At 39.0% G+C, this 15,749-nt stretch overlaps 1 protein-coding gene across 1 annotated transcript in view; it reads left to right on the forward strand.

Annotated features, from left to right (window-relative positions):
* The window catches only part of SGCB (sarcoglycan beta), a 29,546-nt gene extending 16,840 nt beyond the window's left edge, over window positions 1-12,706 (forward strand). The window contains exons 3-6 of the mRNA XM_065914046.1: window positions 3,116-3,301; window positions 4,021-4,212; window positions 4,549-4,680; window positions 9,127-12,706. Of these exons, the coding sequence (XP_065770118.1) occupies window positions 3,116-3,301; window positions 4,021-4,212; window positions 4,549-4,680; window positions 9,127-9,330 (714 nt within the window). The 3' untranslated portion in view covers window positions 9,331-12,706. The remainder of the gene's footprint in view (window positions 1-3,115; window positions 3,302-4,020; window positions 4,213-4,548; window positions 4,681-9,126) is intronic.
* Window positions 12,707-15,749: the final 3,043 nt, after the last annotated feature.

Below are 15,749 nucleotides of genomic sequence, written 5' to 3' on the forward strand. Positions count from 1 at the left end.
ACATTTGTGTCCAATTCTTCACTTAAATTGAAATGAGCTGAAACTGTAAGTAGCTTTACTAGGAGCACATGTTCTGAATTTATTTTATTGAAAAGTTATGGTTAAGATGGCAAAAAAAAAAAGACATTTTTCATCCCCTTCTGCGCTAAAAAGTTCAACCTAAGGTGACAATGTCAAGAAACAGAAATATCTTGGAAGAAAGCAGGAGGCAGTCAGAATTCTAAATCATAAAATTTGAAGACAAAAAGGAGGATGAGGAATAGCAACTTACCAGAGAAGAGAAACTGCATGTTTGGGAGGGGGTTGCAGAGGGCATTGGTGGAAGTGCCTTGCAGAATCCTGAAAAACCTCAGGAAGTGGAAGCACAGGTTCCTTGAAAAGCAGGCGTGAGAGGGGAACCGCAAACAGAGAGCTTCTTTGAAAAATCTGTGGAAGGAGCCATATGATCCCCAGCCCCGCTCCCCTTCCAGCCAGCAGTCACGGAGCTGCCCCTCCTCACCCTGCGCTGAACCAGACAGGATTGTTTCTGCCTGAGGGTAGGCATGGGTTTCCACAGGAAAGCAGGGGAATCCTGCACCCTGAGCCTTGAGGCTCCCTTATCCTCATCCCCCACCTCCAGCTCCCTGCACCAGGCTTGCATTCTCTGGGCAAGATCTGAATATGCTGACACTTGGCAGGTCCCCGGAGAAAAAGCTACCTAAACCCCCTACTGTGAGGCCTGTCAGTCACTGGCCCCACCCCACACAGACCTTTCCATGAACTTTTTATAACCTCTGTGTTATATATGAACACAGAACCACAGGGATCAGTAAACTTTTATGGAAAGGTCCCAGAATTGAGAAATGCTTGAAACCAAAAGCACCCAAACCATGGAGAAAGTAGGAATTCAGGGAAATAGAGAAAAGGTAGCAAATGACAGTAAACTTAGATATTCGCCAGCAGACGAATGAATAAGGAGGCTGTGGTACATATACACAGTATCAGGGCTTCCCTGATAGCTCAGTTGGTAAAGAATCCGCCTGTAATGCAGGAGACCCCACTTTGATTCCTGAGTTGGGAAGATCCACTGGAGAAGGGATAGGCTGCCCACTCCAGTATTCTTGGGCTTCCCTTGTGTCTCAGCTGGTAAAGAATCCACCTGCAATGTGGGAGACCTGGGTTTGATCCCTGGGTTGGGAAGATCCCCAGAGAAGGGAAAGGCCACCCACTCCTGTATTCTGGCCTGGAGAATTCCAGGACCAGAGGGGTGGGGTCGGGAGGGAGGTAAGTGGGGGATTCAGGATGGGGGGACATATGTGCACCCGTGGCTGATTCATGTCGATGTATGGCACAAATCATCACAGTATTGCAAACTAATTTTTTAAAAAGATAAAAACACTAAAATCATTATCTGCAGAGAAGTAAGAAGATATTGTGTCCATTAAACAAGGATACCATGCCATTAAAAAATAAAGAATATTAAAAACTCATGGAAATACACGCACATGGATGGGTAGATGAATGGATAGATAGGTAGGTAGATAGATACATAGATATTGGAAGGAAAAAAGAAACTTCCACGAAATTCACCAAAATTAAAGAATTAATCCATGAACTGCTGTTAATAGGAGTTTTAGAAAGAGGAGAGAACACACGAGGGAGAATGTTATCAAAAAATAAAGGAAATTTGAAAGCTACCATTCTGGGTCCGTGTGTGTGTGTGTTAGGTTGCTTCAGTCGTACCTAAGTCTTTGCAGCCCTGTGAACCGTAGCCTGCCAGGCCCCTCTGTCCATGGGATTCTCCAGACAGCAGCACTGGAGGGGGTTGCTGTTTCCTACTCCAGGGGATTTACCCCCCCAGAGATGGAAGTCTCCTGTATTGGTAGGCAGGCACCTGACCACTAGTGCCGCCCGGGAAGCCCATTCTGGGTCCAGCACTTGCCTAAAAAAGACTCACACCAAAGCTATCACTGTTAAATTAAGGAGACCAGAATAAAGAGAAGATCCTAAAATCTTTGAGAGAAGTTTTTTAAAAGATTATGTATAAAGAACACAAAATCAGAGTGGCATCAGACCTTTCAAAGGCAGTGCGGAAAACTAGCAGGCAGGAAAACAAGGGCTTTCAGCCTTCAGACAGAAAATAATTTCAAATCTAGGAATGTGTGTCAAGCTAAACTGTTGTGAAAGATTATAGAAACATTTTCTTAGCCATGCTCAAAAACTATTTACTTTCCATACACTCTTCCTAAGGAAGCCACAGGAGCCCGCTTTATTGAAAGCAGGCACTACACCAAGAAGGCTGAAGACGAGGATGCAGGAGGCTGGGCACCCACGCCGGGAAAGCAGACGGAGGGCGCAGCATGAGAGTGAAGGGAGAGCGCAGGGTGGCAGCTGCGAGGCGGACCCAGAGGGCAAGGACAGGCTTCAGGCAGAAGATGAGGGGGCCAGAAAGAGTTCCTGGGAGAGGAAAACAGAACTAACACATTTTCTGGGAGGTTTGGACTTGTAGAACATTTTATTGAGACATCTTACAGAAATGTTGGAAAGCTTAAAAAGACTTAGTCTGATATTCAAAGAAATTAAGCAAATGAGGGAAAGACAGGTATTAAACTCTGAAAGACACAAAGCCCAAGAAAAGAACCACCGTCATAGTACAGCGTTGGGCTTAGTGTGAATAATATGTATATTGTCATAATGGCTGAGAGTGCTGAACATGGATGGAATGTGGACTGGAGTTAGGGGAGAAGAAATATAAATGAGCTAAAATTCTCATCTGCTGAAATAGATTAATAGATGACAATCTAAAGTTGATCAGTAAAGACATAACACACACATTATTTAGAAATATGGAGAGAAGTTCTAGACAAAAATAGCTAATATTGCTTAAAGTGGACAAGATACAGAGGGGGGTAAAAGAAATAAACTACTTCCTTGTTTTTTACTTTTAGTTATTTGTATATAATACCTTGATTAAAATGAAATTGGTTTTGTGAGTGGAAACCCAGTTTATGCATTTATGTCACTGATGAAACCATTTAGGAAGTTTAATCCTTTGGCAGCTACTTTTTCTGTTTGCTTTCAAGTTGTGTTAAGAATGTATGCTGTCTATCAACAGTGGGTTTGATTCCTTTTTTAGATAACACTTGTTATCTGGGCCGTGATTCGCATTGGACCAAATGGCTGTGATAGCATGGAGTTTCATGAAAGTGGTCTGCTTCGATTTAAACAAGTATCTGACATGGGCGTTATACATCCTCTTTATAAGAGCACAGTAGGAGGAAGACGAAACGAAAATTTAGTCATCACTGGCAACAACCAGCCTGTAAGTAACCATATTATTTGAGAAACATTAGAGAAAAATTCTTTGTAAAAACCTCAAGTTGATTGTTTGAAATGGATATTTTCCTTTAGAGAAAATTCATAATTATATTTGATAATATTGGCCTTCTAATCTATTAATGTTCGGTATTTTCTTAATATTCTATGTTTTGTGTCATGGTAACATTTTCTGGGATAGATGTACTGTAAGAATGCACAGTTATTCTTTTCTCCTCCACATGAAGAAACCATTTTAAAAAGCATCTTCGTCCCACCATCGCCTTCCCCCACTGTGTCCAATATGACATTGTAAAGCCTCCAGTTAAAAATAAATTTAAGAAACATCACCTTCCCAGGTTGGAATAACCTCTGCTCTCTGGGAGTCTGGTAGGGAATACGTCCTAGTCAGGGGCAGCCCCTGCCGAGTGGCCAGTATAGCTGACCAGAGCCTGCAGGGAGCATCCTCACTGGCCACGCCCGTCTTAGCTCTGGGTCCCTGTGCCTGGCTGCCGTCTGCTTTCTGCCAGCCGTTGCAGTGTATAAGCATGTCAGCCCTCACCTTAAAGAGCTCTTCTCCCGAGTGGGTGGGGGGAGTCAGAAAGAGGCAGTGAAAATTACTTGAAGTTAAAAGTCTGTTATTGTAGAGTTTTTGATGATGCTCTTGCTGAATTTTGGATGCAGCCTTTTTCAAAAACGTATTCATGATGCAGTGTTTTTCTGAAGATTGTTTTTCAGCAAGGGACAACAAAGCTCAGTGTGGAAAAGAACAGAACGTCTGTTACAAGTGACATTGGCATGCAGGTTTTCGACCCAAGGACTCAAAATATCTTATTCAGCACAGACTATGAAACTCATGAGTTTCATTTGCCAAGTGGAGTGAAAAGTCTGAATGTTCAAAAAGCATCTACTGAACGGGTATGGTTTATTTTCTTTGCTTTATTAATGGAAGAGAATTACTGTCCAGAGTTACAGAGAGTGTTTGGGGGGGAGGCAGTTTTACTGATACAGTGCTGTGAAATAATTAACTCCAAAAGAGTGGAAAAGATTAGTTCTATATTTGTCATCAACTGGTTTGTGTGATCATTATCAAATCATCTCTCTTTATCTCTACATCTATAAAATGTGAATGAAAACACTTGCCTTTCATATTTTTTCATTGAAACTTCTACTCTTCTATCTCTAATAATAATTCTCACTTTAATTTAGAAATTCTTCATCACTAGTTGGTTTTTTTTTTTTTTTAATTTTCAGATTACCAGCAATGCTACTAGTGACTTAAATATAAAAGTTGATGGGCGTGCTATTGTCCGTGGAAATGAAGGAGTGTTCATTATGGGCAAAACCATTGAATTCCACATGGGTGGTAATATGGAGTTAAAGGCTGTGAGTATTTTTATAATTTAAGTGAATTGCTAGATTCTTGGGTACATAAACCCATATTTGGAAAGTATGGTTACAAAAAATGATAGTGTATTTGTATTTTTTTGACATGGAAAGATGTTCACAATAGATTATGAAGTGGAAGTAAGTTGTAAAACAATGTGTGAAATACCTCATTTTTATTTTTCAGATTATATGTATGTTTATAAAAACCTGGAAGGTTATGCCAAAATGTCAACAATGGTTGGTTATGGGCAGCAGGGTAACAGATGATTTTTATTTTATTTCTGCTTGCTTGTTATTTTCTAAAAATTTTTTTGCATAATGATGCCTATATTATTTTAAAAGGCAAACAAACAAAAAGACTTTCTTAAAGAATATCAAAATAACTATCCATGCCATGAAGTTGATGGGGTTTTTTCAGTTAAAGATTTTTCATATCCCTTCCTGGGTTTTGTATCCAGTGATGTAAAAATCAATGAGTCAATATATAAAATGTGTTTTTATTTATATATCTGTTATTTAGTTGTAAAGGAAAAAGATTTTGCCTTTATTATACCTGTTGAAAAACAGTTTCCTTTGTCCCTCACAGATTATATCTGAACTTCAATAGGTAACATATTTCATGTAAGGGAGCCATAAGTCCAAAAACATTCTACCTGTTTCATAATTCTGGTCAAAGTATATTTATTCAGAATGTCTTTTGGGCACCTGCTCTATGCTATCCAACTAAAGCTAATTAAATTTATCAAGCATTAAATAATAAAGATGAACTTAAACCTAAGGACTTACAAAATAATTCTTCCCTTTTAAAAAATGTAATCATAGCTCTTGAAGGAAAAAGCTTTTAAAAATTAGGTTTTTCACTTTCATAAATATCTTTTTCCTCTGAAGAACATGTTCCAGTCTCTAAATAGTAAACATGAAGGTAAAATGTGATTCTTATCAGAAACTCAGTATCAGTGCAGAGTCCTCTTTGTGTACCCCGTAGAAGGAAGCCATCCTTCTGAGAGAGTGATAGTGTCCCAGGGGCTGTTCTTCTCCACATCGGAAACTCAGAGAAGCAAGAGATGTGACTGACTGGTTTACAGTCGTTAGCAAATTACCCAAATCTTTTAATTTTTTCTACTTGAAAATTCTACCTGTTGTTACTGTGACATACTTTGAAATACACATACACAGACACACACCCCCAATATCTCCACAGTTAAAGAAAAAGAAGCCAGTATTGAAAAGATAATTAGCTTTATCTTTCAGCTAATATCAGAGGTTGATTTTTAAGTGTGTGGCTAATCGTTAGGAAGAATCTTATCAATTAAACTACCTTTTTTTTAAAAAGTGCCAAGACAAATATGATATCACTTATATGTGTAATCTAAGAAATAATACAAATGAATCTATATACGAAATAGAAACTGACTCATGGACATTGAAAACAAACATGGTTACCAAAAGGGAAAGGGAGGCAGGGAGAGATAAATTAGGAGTATGGGATTAACAGATGCAAATTACTATGCATAAAATAGATAACAAGGATTTACTATATGGCACAGAGAACTATATTCAAAATCTTGTCATAACTTATAATGGAAGCCAACCCAAAAAACATATGTATGACTGAATCTCCTTGCTGTACACCTAAAACTAATACAATATGGTAAGTTAACTATACTTCCCATTAAAAAACTGCTTTACAAATTTAAGGAAAGTAAAATTACATGACCACAAGATGGCAGCATTGGAACAAAATTTGAAAATTCCATGTACTATCTCAATTCCATGTACTATCTCTGAAAGAGATCGGAATACCAGACCACCTGACCTGTCTCCTGAGAAATCTGTATGCAGGTCAGGAAGCAACAGTTAGAATTAGACATGGAACAACAAACTGGTTCCAAATAGGAAAAGGAGTACATCAAGGCTGTATATTGTCACCCTGCTTATTTAACTTATATGCAGAGTACATCATGAGAAATGCTGGGCTGGATGAAGCACAAGCTGGAATCAAGATAAAAGGAGTACATCAAGGCTGTATATTGTCACCCTGCTTATTTAACTTATATGCAGAGTACATCATGAGAAATGCTGGGCTGGATGAAGCACAAGCTGGAATCAAGATTGCCGGGAGAAATATCAATAACCTCAGCTATGCAGATAACACTACCCTTATGGAAGGAAGCGAAGAAGAACTAAATCTTGATGAAAGTGAAAGAAGAGAGTGAAAAAGTTGGCTTAAAGCTCAACATTCAGAAAACTAAGATCATGGCATTTGGTCCCATCACTTCATGGCAAGTAGATGGGGAAACAGTGGAAATAGTGTCAGACTTTATTTTTGGGGGCTTCAAAATCACTGCAGATGGTAACTGCAGCCATGAAATTAAAAGACGCTTGCTCCTCGAAAGGAAAGTTATGACCAGCCTAGATAGCATATTAAAGAGAAAAGACATTACTTTGTCAACAAAGGTTCGTCTAGTCAAGGCTATGGTTTTCCCAGTAGTCATGTATGGATGTGAGAGCTGGACTATAAAGAAAGCTGAGCGCCAAAGAATTGATGCTTTTGAACTGTGGTGTTGGAGAAGACTCTTGAGAGTCCCTTGGACTGCAAGGAGATCCAACCAGTCCATCCTAGAGGAAATCAGTCCTGAATATTCATTGGAAGGACTGATGTTGAAGCTGAAACTTTAATACTTGGGTCACCTGATGCGAAGAACTGACTCATTGGAAAAGACCCTATACTGGGAAAGATTGTGGGCAGGAGGAGGAGGGGACAACAGAAGATGAGATGGTTGGATGGCATCACCGACTCGATAGACATGAGTTTGGGTAAACTCTGGGAGTTGGTGATGGACAGGGAGGCCTGGCTTGCTGCAATTCATGGGGTCGCAAAGAGTCGGACATGATTGGACAACAACAACATCACTAACATAGTCAATTAACCATTTCCATCACTTCATAATCAACTTTCTGTCATTGCTTTAAGCACCCTCCATAAGCTGATGGCTCTCAACTTTAGAACTTCTTTCTCCCCTGAACTAAGATTCATATATCCAACTGCCTTCTTACCTCTCCACTTCAGTATCTATGAGGCATCTCAAACACAACAAGTCTAGAAGTCTGCATATCCTTCCTCCCTCCCCAAGCATGTATTTCTCTCAGTGTTCCCAGCTTGTTAAGTGCTACCCACTGGTTCTCAGCGGAGCCTTCAGGCTGTGCCTTCAGAAGATGTACAGAGCCTGGCTGATGCCCGCCATCTCCACCAGCACCACCACCATGGTGCAGACCACCGTCATTTCCTGCCTGCACTGCCGAAACAGCCTCCTCTCTCACCCCTGTACGCTATTCTCTATGAAAACAGCCAAAGCAATCCTTTTAGAAGATCATGTCACTTCTCCAGTCAGAACCCTCCCAATGTCTTCCCATCTGATTCGGAGTAAAATCCAAAGTCCATTCCCTGGCCCCATGTGTCTGCCCCTGGTTATTTCTGTGACTCACCTTCTTCTTCAGTCACACTGGCCTCCTGTCTGTTTCTGGAACACAGGTCACGCGTGCATATTGTTCTTTCCTTTGCCCAGTCACCCACATGCCCTGCTCCCTCATGTCACCCAGTTTCCATCGGACCTTCCCTGACCTTCCGCTGTAAAGTAGAACCCCACCTGGTCACTCTCTCTCTACTTACCCTGACTTGCTCGTCTCAGATGACGTTTGTTTTACCTCTTAAGATGTTTATTGTCTGCCCCTCCCCAGTAAAACATCAGTGTATGAGGACTTGAACTTTGCCTGTCTGTTGACTGCTGTGTACTCAGCACCAAGAATAGTATCTGACACATAGGAGACATTTAAAAATTAATCACTGAATGAAGGAAAAGAAGAAAAGGGAAGAAGGGAGAGAGAGAAGTTCCAAAAAAGAGCAAGTCTGCAATATCCTAGTGCTCCTGGGACAGTGGGCTTGAAGAAAAGAACTTCCAGGCAGTTTTCTTTGAGTATCTGGTCCTCAAAATTACATGGCTTGAATCTTCATTTATCGTGTTACCAAAAATAATTGAAAATTAAAATTACTTTTCTCTAGGAGAAAAAAGTTTTCTAGTTTTTCTGTTCATTGTCAGAAACATATCAATCAGACACTTGGTTAAACCTCTTAAGTAGTAGCAAGTGAAAATGGTCCGAGACTTGATCAGTGTCAGTCTTATGTGCACTTAGGAATTTTGATATAATTTTTAGCTGAGAAATAAATTGTGTTAATTAATAAATACACCTTATGAACAGTTACTGAGAGGTCACTAGTCAAATTTTGATTGGTTTGAGGATTTTTTTTGTTGTTATTTTGGTCATGACTTTACTCTGTCTTACCGCCTTCTATTCTTGCTCATATTCCAGTGAGCTTTGTTTATTATCTTTGTTCTGTCCCTTCTTGTGTGGATAAATAAACCGTATGATTTTTTCTCCTGATAGGAAAACAGCATCATCCTGAATGGAACTGTGATGGTCAGCACGACTCGCCTCCCAAGTTCCTCCAGCGGAGACCAGTTTGGTGGTGATGACTGGGTGCGTTACAAACTCTGTATGTGTGCCGACGGAACGCTCTTCAGAGTGCAGGTGACAGGTCAGAACATGGGCTGCCAGACCTCAGACAACCCCTGTGGAGACCCGTACTAGAAGAACCCAAGAGGACATCAGTAGATTCATATTGTGACTTTTTATTTTTTTAAGACTAAGCATGCATATCATGTTTTTACAGAGTTTGTGATAACTCATTTATTTAATCTGCAGTGCACTGCTGCATCTATTATGTAGTCTCCATGTTTAAAATAGTCTCAGAGAGCCTAAATTCTAATACATTTCATTGAGTTGCACTGATCTTCAATTTCCGGTTCTCTAAAATTATTGAGAGAAGTGAATATAATCAAAATTAGTCTTTAAAGAAGTATTTTTTAAATGCCACTGTTCCTGTCTAAAGGATAAAGAGATGAAGCAACTTTAGACTCACTATAAGTAACTTTTGGTAACTAATGGGATTAGACCCACTTAAGATATTTAAAGGTACACCATCAATAAATGTTACATGTTCTGTCCTTAGGCTTCTAAGAGGAAAGACAGATTTTTAGTACATTACTTTCAACTATATTCTCACATACAAGTGAGGTCACTAAAGAGCTTCACATATGGGAGATAGTAAGGAACTAAAGGTCTGTATTGTCACAGCTATGGTTTTTCCAGTAGTCATGTACGGATGTAAGAGTTGGACCATAAAGAAAGCTGAGCAATGAAGAATTGATGGTTTTGAACTGTGGTGTTGGAGAAGACTCTTGAGAGTCCCTTGGACTGCAAGGAGATCCAACCAGTCCATCCTAAAGGAAATCAGTCTGAGTATTCATTGGAAGGACTGATGTTGAAGCTGAAACTCCAATACTTTGGCCCACCTGATGCGAAGAACTGACTCATTTGAAAAGACCCTGATGCTGGGAATGATTTAGGACAAGAGGAGAATGGGACGACAGAGGATGAGATGGTTGGATGGCATCACCAACTCAACGGACATGAGTTTGAGTAAACTCCAGGAGTTGGTGATGGACAGTAGCGTGCTACAGTCCATGGGGTCACAAAGAGTTGGACACAACTGAGTGACTGAACTGAACTGAAATGATGGTTCCTTAGTTTTGCACTAGGAAGAAAGCACTCTAAGAGAATGTTCACTCATTAAATGTTGATTTACTCGTTAAATAATGTGTTCGCAATGTGGTAGAAATGAAAGCACTGTCTCAGCTTTATCTAGGAAGTGATGATAGCTGTCATTGATTAAGCATCTTACACTGCTAGGCATTGTCTTAAGCATTGCACATGTAATGTCTAGTTCTAACTACAAACTCTATAAGCAGATGTTATCCCAGTTTACCCATTTAGGAAACATGGTTAGAGAAGTTAAGAAACTTGCTGAGGAAAGAACAGAGTTGGGATTGGAATTCAGATGTGATTCAAACCTAGATGGACCTGTTTCTAAATACCACATTCTTTTTATCAATATCTGTACTGGATTTTTAGGTATTTAAAACTCTAGAAAGATAAACAGAGGCTAATTCAGATTTACCTGTGCAGATAAGAATCAAAACAGTTGTGCTACTCTAGATAAAAGAAAATCAATCTCATGTCACATAACTGACCAGTCAATGTCAGATTTTAAAGTTTCTTAAGCCAATTACAAAATATTATGCTATAGAGAGGTCACAGTTGTGGGTTACCCCATTCCTTAACTGGGGTGCCTGAATGGGTAAAGGGGTTGCCAAGATATGTATACCTCAGTCTTCGGGGTGGCACAGTGGGAGACGGGGAGGTCATGTCCCAGGCGAGCCCTGCTGGCCAGAGATGGCTGGAGAGTTTACCCCAGCGAGCCAGACAGATTAACCTTTTTAATATGTGCCAGACCTTGAGAGGAGTCAGGAAGCGCTGGACTAAAGGGCGCTAATGAAGGAAGTAAAATGAGTAATTTTTATGTAAGATGAGAATTGATCTTTGCTTCTAACATCAGCACCCATCATGATGATTTACAACCCTCAAGCCTGTGGATTTTTAATGTGTTTTATATTTGACTTAAAAGGAATTCTGGTGGTAGTAACACACACGCAGCATCAGGAAGAGAGACTTCAAAGTGGTGTGCCGTAAAGTAGGCAGCAGAGATAGACCGTAAGCCCCACTTTGCCTTTAAATGTAACAGTATTCTGTCCTTGACACTTCGAACTGTATAGATGAGAAAATCAATACAAAAAATAACTTGCATTCAGTGTTGTCACGGTCTCTCTGATAGAAAAACCAAACCAAAAAACAGTAGAGACTAACTCACCTATTACTGAGTACGGTTTTTAAGGGAAGAAAAAAGAGAGGAAGTGAATTTATGACCTCCAGGTATTGTTAGTTGTAGTGATATTCAAAACCCATATGAATATTATTCAGTTTCATTTAATATCTGAATGATATTCAGAAAAAGTCCATTGGAATTTACATTCAGCTGCTCAGTATATTTGTAAATTTTACATTCATTACATGTCTGCTTTATTTAGATTTGCTTTGGAGTTTTGTTTAGATAAATATTTTTACAAAAACCACAAAACACTATGTTACAAAGTATTATTTATTGAATGTAATTCATGAAACAATCTATTTTTACTTCTCTGAGAAATAACTTGTTTTTTATACATTTCCATAAAGTGCTTTGGACATGAGAGAATATTTTGATGTTTTTATAGAACTAATGTTAAGGTAACAGGTATAGTATTTTAGGACACTTTACAGGTAGCTTTTGCTTCTTCATTGAAACATAGACCTGGAAAATTCCCTGGGAAGCAGAACAAGAACAAACCATCCATTTTGCGTAACAGTAAAGCCTCAACTACTCATTCTCACCGTCAGATGATATTTTTCTATAAACTGAATTCTTAACTTTGCCTCTTCTGCTGATTATTCCCCTCCATCAAACACTGATTCGACAGGCAACAGATTTGGGGTGAGTAGAAGACAAAGACAGGATCCCAGGAAAATGGGACAGACCCAACCATGCTTGTTAAAATAACTACGCTCCTTTAGAGGTAGATGACCGTGACAAGGGGGACAAATGAAATGAAAGCAAGGTATTTTAGAGGCTGTCTAATGGGCAGGTGGGAAGAATGCAAAACAACACACAGTAGGGACTGTCCATGTGTTGTCTGTAATATTTTAACGTATACTTGTGTTCTTTTTGCGTTATTAAAAAAACAAATGGTGTATGATAGTTTTGAATGAACAGTGAAAGTTCTACCTAGTTTTGAGTGAGTTCTTTAAAAGAATGAGGATGTTACGGTGCTAAACTTGACAAAAAAAGAGAGACCATTGAAATACTGATAATTTTAGTAACCTTTTTTCAAAGCATTGAGGGGGCAAAGATTACAGATTATGCCATACAAAAATTAACATATAAATCTGAGTTACTAATTTGACTTTCAGTTGAGTCAGTGTGTAATAACTATTAATGACCTCTGTTTACAATAAAGATTCTGTAAAATTGTTTGCTGTTGATTTTTTAATTGTTACAATATTGGCAGGTTTCTACTCAGTCCCGTAAACGTGTTGAATAGCTTGAGAATTGGGCACCGCCAGTGTTTACGTCCTCTCTCTGGAACCCTGGAGCTCAGAGGGCGAGGTTGTACAGCCCGTCTGGAAGGCCCTGCCCTCGGCACTGCAGAAGGCCTCTGTCTCTCGTGGCTTTTCCCCAGCATCCCAGGGGAATGTGCACAATGGTCTGTCCTCTCTGCAAGAGGCCAGAGCTTAGATAAGAAAGGGTTAAAGGTTTGCCAGAGGGCAGGCTCCAGGGCCGATGGGTGGAGCCTCAGAGGCTCAGGTCTAAAATCCTCACCTAGTATGATTCAGAGAGACCCACTGGAAAAAATCCCTGAGGATCAGAGGTATGCCCAAGAAACTGTTCCTGTGATGTGCTTTCTCCATCTTGGCAAAACTAGCCTCTTGTGCCTTTTTTCTCCTACTTGTGGTGACTTCTCTTTCATATAGGAACGGACTCATTTCCTTTCTACTTTCTGATTTTCCTACTGCTTTCTCCCTACCTCTCTCACTGACACACCCCATGTTTCTAACTGCTTCCTCATAACTTCAGCTTGAATCTGTCCATTTATAGATTTACATTTCACCTAATTGTCTCCAGTACCCTCAGAAAATATTTCTGGAGTTCTCAGATGTTCCTTACCTAACATATAAGTTTGTTTTAGTGTGTATATATATAGATATAAAGTCTTTTGAATTTATTTTTAATTGGAGGATAATTGCTTTACAATGTGTTGGTTTCTGCCATATGACACTGCAGAGGGGACATATGTATATTATGGCTGGTTTGCATTGTATAATATTTTTAAATTTATTAATTAATACCTTTCACTTTAAGATATAAAATTATCCTTATCAGCTGTTTTGAAGTCAAATCTACTAATTACAGATAAATCTCTTCAACTTAGAATCAGGTAAGTGAAAAAAAAAGTGATTTTTTTTTTTTAAGTCCCCTTAAGAAAAAATTTTTGAGCCACATGTTTCTCTTTGATATTATAGTATGCCTATGAATGATGACTTTTTTCTGTTATTGCTGATATTGTGACATTAGCTTGCTATATAATTGTATACTGATGATTTCAGCTTTGAATGTAGTAACAAATACCTTTCTGACTATACAAATTAATTCAATTGCTGGTATTACATAAGAAGTACACTTTAAAAACCAGTCACTCATCCATGCTGTAGGGCACCTTTGCAGTTCATGGCCATGTGTACCTGAATTTAGATGCCCTTCAAAAATATGGGAGATTTGATCTTACTTGAAACCAAAGTTTAAAAAGTCACATGGTCAGTTTCATTCACTCCATCTATTCATTTATCCAAGCAGAGAATAACCCTATGACAGACTGCAGACTTAAAAATATAGAACATGGGGGGAAATATATAAATTTAGATGACAAATAGGTTGATGATGCAGATATATCCCAATTTATAGATAGCATAGTCCTATGACAGACTGAAGACTATTAAAAATATTTTTTAAATAGGGGAAGTTTTATCTTTATGTATGTGTATATAAATTTTAGATGATAAATAGGTTGATATAGATACAGCCCTATTTATATATAGCATAGTCCTATGACTGAAGAGTATTAAAAATGTTAAAACCTGGGGGAACTTTTTCTGTATGTGTATGTGTATATATATAAAAACAGGGCCCTTACCATCTGGGAGCTGTTGTCTTTTGGAGTGTTTATAACAGATGCAAAGCAAAGCAATGCAGGGTAGTATTGATAATCTGTCAAATTGAATGTTACTATTCATTCATTCAATAAATATTGAAAGGTTTCTGGACAAAAAAAGCAGGAGAAAAGGTCTTCAGGCTATAAGATCTGTGATAGATCTAGAAGGACATACATGGGTTTTGAACTGAGAAGAGGAAAGGGCTTTGGACTTGGAATTGGAGTGAACCAAAAGCTGATTTTTGCATGAGATCTGCATATATATTGAGGTGCACAAGCCTCATCTCATAGGTACTCCACATGTGCTTTCAAAACTAGTTCATAAAGTTATGTAAACAATACAAAGCCTAGGATGCCGTCCCGAGGGATTTGGACTATAGGCACTGAGGATCCCTTTAAGGATTTTGAATAAGGGACTGAAATGAGGGAAACAGTACTGTGGGGAAGTAACCCTTCGGAATTTCATTGGATAAACCAAGAAGGAGAATCAAGAGGCAGTAAAAAATGGCAGGAAAACTAGTTAGCTGATTCTAGCACTCAGATGAGTGATGAGAATGACAGTGGTGCCATTAAGGCAGGAAGGGCGATTTGTCGTAAAACTGCCTGCTGAAGCACGTGGTCATCTATACACACACTGATTCTTTTCTTGGGATTTCGTAATTAAATCACAAAAGCACTCATTTACTTTTCTTTTAAAATTGTTTTTGTGTATACCTTCAGGTATTGTGATTTGTAGATACTTGTTTTAAAGTTTTTGATTGCTTTCAATAATCTGATGAAAAAGATACTTGAGTTTCTGTATCTTCATGGGTCCTAGGCAAAGCATCCTTTTTATAACGCCCACCTTTTTATTTGAAAGGTCACCAGAAGCCACAAAGACAAAGCTTGTAGCTCCTCCAGTCATTTAAAAAAAAATCATAAGTCTCTTTCATGAGTTGAACTTTTCACCTAATACTGTTCTGTGGTTTAGTGTAGCTAGATGACTTGTCACTCACGTGGCTGATTGCAGTGCTGTAAGATAAGCGTAATAGACTGCTCGGTGCTGATGACCAGCAAGGAACAGGGAAGTGTTTAATCTTGGTAGGGTTCCCTCATTCTAAAGAAGACTGTAGGGTGAGTGGTCCTGGAAAAGCATACAGAGGCGAGACCCAAGCGAACATGTATTTTTTGACAGATTGGGGTGGAGGGCAGTGGGGGGAGAGGGTCTTTCTTTTAAAATGTGACATAAATGTAATTTTACACTATTAGCTGTATACCATTTTGGCAGTTATATTTTACCTCATTTTGTAAGAAATCAAACATCCACTT

Source organism: Muntiacus reevesi, chromosome 22, assembly GCF_963930625.1.
Source record: "Muntiacus reevesi chromosome 22, mMunRee1.1, whole genome shotgun sequence".
In the NCBI taxonomy this organism is placed as follows: Eukaryota; Metazoa; Chordata; class Mammalia; order Artiodactyla; family Cervidae; genus Muntiacus; species Muntiacus reevesi.